Source organism: Habropoda laboriosa, unplaced genomic scaffold (genome assembly GCF_001263275.1).
Source record: "Habropoda laboriosa isolate 0110345459 unplaced genomic scaffold, ASM126327v1 scaffold6767, whole genome shotgun sequence".
In the NCBI taxonomy this organism is placed as follows: Eukaryota; Metazoa; Arthropoda; class Insecta; order Hymenoptera; family Apidae; genus Habropoda; species Habropoda laboriosa.
Window position 1 is genome coordinate 1 of NW_017106642.1, and position 1743 is coordinate 1743.

General features: G+C 39.3%; 1 protein-coding gene across 1 annotated transcript; it reads right to left on the minus strand.

The window, feature by feature from the left end:
- Positions 1-336: 336 nt before the first annotated feature.
- On the minus strand, positions 337-996 carry LOC108570071. Its single transcript, XM_017941617.1, has one exon. It carries the CDS (start codon positions 994-996, stop codon positions 337-339), a length of 660 nt encoding a protein of 219 aa, XP_017797106.1.
- Between the last annotated feature and the right edge of the window lie 747 nt (positions 997-1743).

Consider the following 1743-nt stretch of genomic DNA (forward strand, 5'->3'; position numbering starts at 1 on the left):
CACGGGTATGTATAACGAATAAAATATATTTTAACAAATAAACTCTTTGAAACTATTAACAACACGATATATACAATACAAAATCTTCTATTTCTTGCTTAACAATCTGTTCCTCACTCTTCGACCGCTTTCGCTGACTGCCCTTGACTCGCCTTTCCTAACTGTCCTACGGCCGCTACTCCTCCTGAAACAGACGCTAAGAAAAGGTGGCGCTGGAGTTCCGTCCCGCGCACACCTACCACTTCCGGCATTCGTCGGTATCCCGGAAACGAACACGCTTTCCACTTTGGTGAGTCGCGGTAGACGCCGCCACATCACCCCCCTACAAGTCGCTCACTACGTTAGAGTGAGATGACGATTGGACTCGTTGATATGTTCTTCCGTCGTTTGCTCGACGTACACCGGTTTTAGCCTGTCGATGGCTATGTTATGTTCCTTTTCTTTTATTTTGATGGTGAAGTATTTTGGGGCCCTTGTTCTTACTTCGTATGGCTCTTCATAAGGTGGGTCGAGTGATTTTTTGTTGGCTTCGACTCGTACGAAGACGTGCGTGGAGGTTAACAAGTTCTTGAAGATGAACAGCTTCTTTTTCCCATAGTGTGTTGTAGGTCGAGATTTTACTTTGCGCATGTGATCATTATGCTGATCTATGAAGAAATCCTGCTGCTGGTTTTCCTTGAAGAATTCTCCTGGTAGATTCTCATAGAAGATGCCTTGAAGTAAATGGAAATCATTTTGAACATTTGTTAGAATAAAGATTTTGCCCAAAAAACACTGAATGTTCACTTTCCAATTCTTTTTTGAATTATTGTGATTTTTTTCATTCAAGGTCATTTCAAGCTCATGGTGTTGTATACCCTTGAATTCGTCTTGATGTCCACTACAATACTGCATTACAAAAAACACACGTGAATCTGCAAAAGAATGACGATGACCTTGAAAATCGGGAATGGAAATGACCTTGACAAAAAATTCACAGATCACAACATTCCTCATTCTAAACCCAACAACTTTGTTCTCACACAATTTTGCGTATCGGTAAAGGTAATGAAGATATTAACGAATCCATGTTAAACGGAACACCCTGTATATTTATATATCTACGATGTGAATTTTGTGCACTGAATGATTAGTTGACAACAAGTATAATAACTTAATTACCTAAAAATGTACAAAAAGTTATTGTAAGAAATGCAAGATTCCGGCGGCGAAGTGGTGGCCTGGACTTTGTAACCCAGGAAGAGGAAGCGCGCGGGTACCTGAGGGTGCCATAAACTAAGCCCTTTCCCCGGAAAGTCGAACGAGGGGGCTCCAACGGTTTTTAGGAGCAACGCGGGATATGACGCGGAAAGGACACTCTGGAAATAGCCGTCGAGCGAGACGGACGCCGGAAACCTTAAGAATCGCTTAGGAATACAGAATAAATTATTTTTGGGATACCACACTATCCTGACTTTTTTGTTTTCAAGTGGTGCTTACATTATAATCTTTAGATCATGATTAGCCTAATACTAAATATCATACCGGAATGTAAATAAATTACAAATACAGTAATTTCTTATTATAATGCAAAAAATCGAAATTTATGCATATCTTACGTTTGAGTGAAAAGTATGAAGGAATGAATGAATATGAATTAGTCGTGAAAATATACATAATTCCTTCATTTAAATCGTTTTTCTAAACGAAAAAGTGCATCGAAAAAGATGAATTGAAGTTTTCATCGCGTTGAAAAAGAGAGTA